This window comes from Phaethon lepturus, unplaced genomic scaffold, assembly GCF_000687285.1.
Source record: "Phaethon lepturus isolate BGI_N335 unplaced genomic scaffold, ASM68728v1 scaffold31422, whole genome shotgun sequence".
Taxonomy (NCBI): domain Eukaryota; kingdom Metazoa; phylum Chordata; class Aves; order Phaethontiformes; family Phaethontidae; genus Phaethon; species Phaethon lepturus.
In genome coordinates, this window is record NW_010523094.1 from 9,219 (window position 1) to 12,412 (window position 3,194).

At 45.4% G+C, this 3,194-nt stretch overlaps 1 protein-coding gene across 1 annotated transcript in view; it reads right to left on the reverse strand.

Annotated features, from left to right (window-relative positions):
* The window catches only part of EFCAB9 (EF-hand calcium binding domain 9), a 4,137-nt gene extending 3,613 nt beyond the window's left edge, over positions 1-524 (reverse strand). Inside the window, exons 1-2 of the mRNA XM_010282026.1 lie at positions 388-524; positions 13-98 (exon numbers count right to left, since the gene is read on the reverse strand). Coding sequence (XP_010280328.1) covers positions 13-98; positions 388-524 — 223 coding nt within the window. The remainder of the gene's footprint in view (positions 1-12; positions 99-387) is intronic.
* Positions 525-3,194: the final 2,670 nt, after the last annotated feature.

Genomic DNA, 3,194 nt, shown 5'->3' on the forward strand with positions numbered 1-3,194 from the left:
GGAAAGCAATACGTTTGATGTGAGCTGAAAATGCGTCTCGGCGGCTCTGCGTGGTCCCCTGAGCCATACATATTTCAGGAGTAGCCAGGCCATGTAACCTTCCGGAGAAGCTGGGGCATGATAGAGCAAGGAGGACATGGTGATATATGCTGTATCCAAAAGCTTTTTGGGGTATTGCCAAGCACAGGTATTAACCAGCCTGCTAGTTAATTAGTATTACAGAGTGCTGCATTTGTTGTAACATCTCAAGTGCAATATTTGTAATGTCTATGACCTCTGGTTTTAAATCCCAAGTGACGTAGCACCCTGTGTATCTCTTCTCAAAACATTACGCAGGACCTGTAGTTTTAAAGCATTAATGCCAATCCCATTTTTAGAAGTACTTACTGTTCAGGTAATTCCTTTTGATGAACGTCCAGGAGCTGGAAATCCTCTGCCAGTGCCACAGCCGTCCTTACTGACAACAGGCAGCATACTTCATCTAAACGCAGATGCTGCAGAAAACACCCAGATGTCAGCTCCATCTCGGTTGGCTGGGGAAGATCAGCGAAACAGAATTAGTGCCATGGCAATGACCCTTCACAGAAGGAAAATTCTGCCCTAGAACCAGATGCAACCTCCATCCCATGACTTCAATGCTTTTCCTACATTTTCAAGAATTCCCCTCAGATGTGGAGGCAAAGGCTCCCCTTCCATTCAGCATTAAAGGATAATATATACTAAAATCAAGTGACAGAAATTATTCTTACAATGCTCAAGAGCATTAAATCTGATTAAAATATGCAAGATAACACAGACTTAAGGATCTATTTTAGACTGTAGTTCAAATCTCTGCCTCGGACAAGTGGTACCCCAAAGCCTGTTGGTCCGTGCTGAGGAGGTCCTACGCAGCAGCCGCTGCAGAGCTTTGCTCTTCCTCTTGGCCAGGGCTTTGACGTTTCTAGTTTCCAGTACCTGGCAGTGTCCTGTGCAACACGACTGGGAGCTATAGCTCAGAGATAGCTGCTTTTGAATGCCAAATCTCTTGTTCAAGTTAGCTGTTAGGAAGCTATATTTATATTCAGTGTTTATCACTTATTCCTCTTCCAAGCCAGAATGAGTCCAATCCAGCATAGCAATAACCATTGAAAGTGCTCTTTATTCCTTACCCCTAACCTATACCAGGAATAATACTAAACAAACCAAATTCCACTGGCTTACTTTCATTGACAGACCCTCTGGAACCCAACATTTAAAACACCGAGCTGTATGTTGTCTTGCAGTCAGGTCAGCTGTTTCATCTCCCTGGGTTGTAATGCTGAGCAAGAGCTCAGCTCTGCTAACGCGTGCTGCTGAGGATTGTGCTGGCTCCGAGCGGTCGCAGTTGACGCAATAGTGATGCTCATGACCATTTGTCCATAGGATCAGGGGTGCTACCGGGAGCTTGGGGCAGATTTGCAAAGTTTTTTGCATTTCTGGAGTTTATTCTCTCATTTATCACTTGAGAAACAGTAAGAAGTAGTAATTCATCGATAGGTAATTAACCTGTTTGCTGACTAGGTTGAAAGAAGTGGGTGGGAATAATTCAACCGGCTGATTCCCTTTGGCTATGGAGCCAAGAGGTAGCAAATCTGCTGAGAGGGTATCAATCGCTGCATAAAAAATGCCACAGCCCTTAAAATGCTTTTGAAGGGGTAACTTGAGTTTGCAAATCTGATCAGCCTCCCCTCGGAGAGTCTATGGGGCATCTACCTACACCGCAACCCCTTTGGCACAGGATTTATCTTGGATTCTGTATCTTTACAGCACCTGATAAGGACGGATATTCCCAATACGTTCCCACAGCTCTTGTGGGGGCAATCACAAAGATGATGGAGTCAAACACTTGTCGGGGAGGCAGATGACAGAACAAGGGGCAATGACCACAGGCAGCAGGGTGGAAGGTCTAGTGGGACATCAGAAAAACCCTACCCCAGATGGTGGTGCATCCTGGAGCAGGTGACCCCAGGAGGTCGTGTCCACCTCATCCTGCGAGGTTTTTCAAGACTCAGCTGGACAGATTGCTGTCTGACCTGGTCCAGTGCTGGTGACACTCCTGCTCCAAGCGGGAACCTGGCCTAGATGATTTCTGGGGGTCCCATCCAAGCCATGTTTCTGTCGTTGTGTACAATGCCCAGGTCCCCTAGTGCAATAAAGTAAAAACACTACAATTATTAAGAACGATAACTTAAAAAAAAAAAGTGATTGCTAAAACACTGGAAGAATTGAGATTAAGAAGTATGAAAATGTGAAAGCAGTTGCTCTGTTCCTGTTCTTAGTCCAGTACTGCCAAACTCACACATTGTATCAGGTCAGATCCAAAACCCATGAAGTTAGGTGAAAACAAGTGCTCAATTATTTTCAGCTCCGTTCCGTTTCAGGGATATACTTGGGTTGCATTTTCAGTGTGGTTTTCCCATAACTCAGTGTGGAGAAGGGAAGAAGTAGGGGAACACGAAACTTTCTTCAAAAAAGGCGGCTGAAATTCTCATACAGCCACAAATTTCTATGAATCAGAGTTTTAAATATTATTTCAAGCATCGGTATTGGGAAATTCCCAATAGAAATGCAAGGGTTGATCATACCAGGATAAACCCATTTTTTTCTTAACAGCAATGACAAGAGGTGACACAGTCAAGCCCCCAAGCTCTAAGATATAATACATCAGGGAACTAATGAGAAATCACCAAGCCCAGATGCTCCTGGGCCAAGATGCTGAGCATTTGCCTGCATTACGCATCGGGATGGAGTGTGCAAACACACCCGCTCCTGTACCTCTGCCCTCGGCTTGCTAATGGGACGTGTGTCCGGGGCAAAATCCAGACGCTGGTGTGAGCGGTGTTAGTGTCACTGAGGTTTGCCTGGACAACCATTTACCACTAAGCCCTCTGTTAAAAACAGACGTTGTCAAGCACGGCTGCACCGTCGGGTATTTCCCCTAGATGTCCCCATTTAATACTTGATTTCAAGTCGGTTTTTTAACTTTTGCAAGGCAGAGGATGCAAACCTTCACACTTGGCACCAGCTGGGTCACATCTTCTCTAAAACAAGCTCCTGGCAGGTGCCCGTGCTGCCGATACACTCTAATTCCTGCTACTGGGAGTTCTTAAAATATTTGTCTTTGGCTATTTTCACGAGATGAACCGGGGAGAGAAGGACATGTCCCTCTGTTGCCA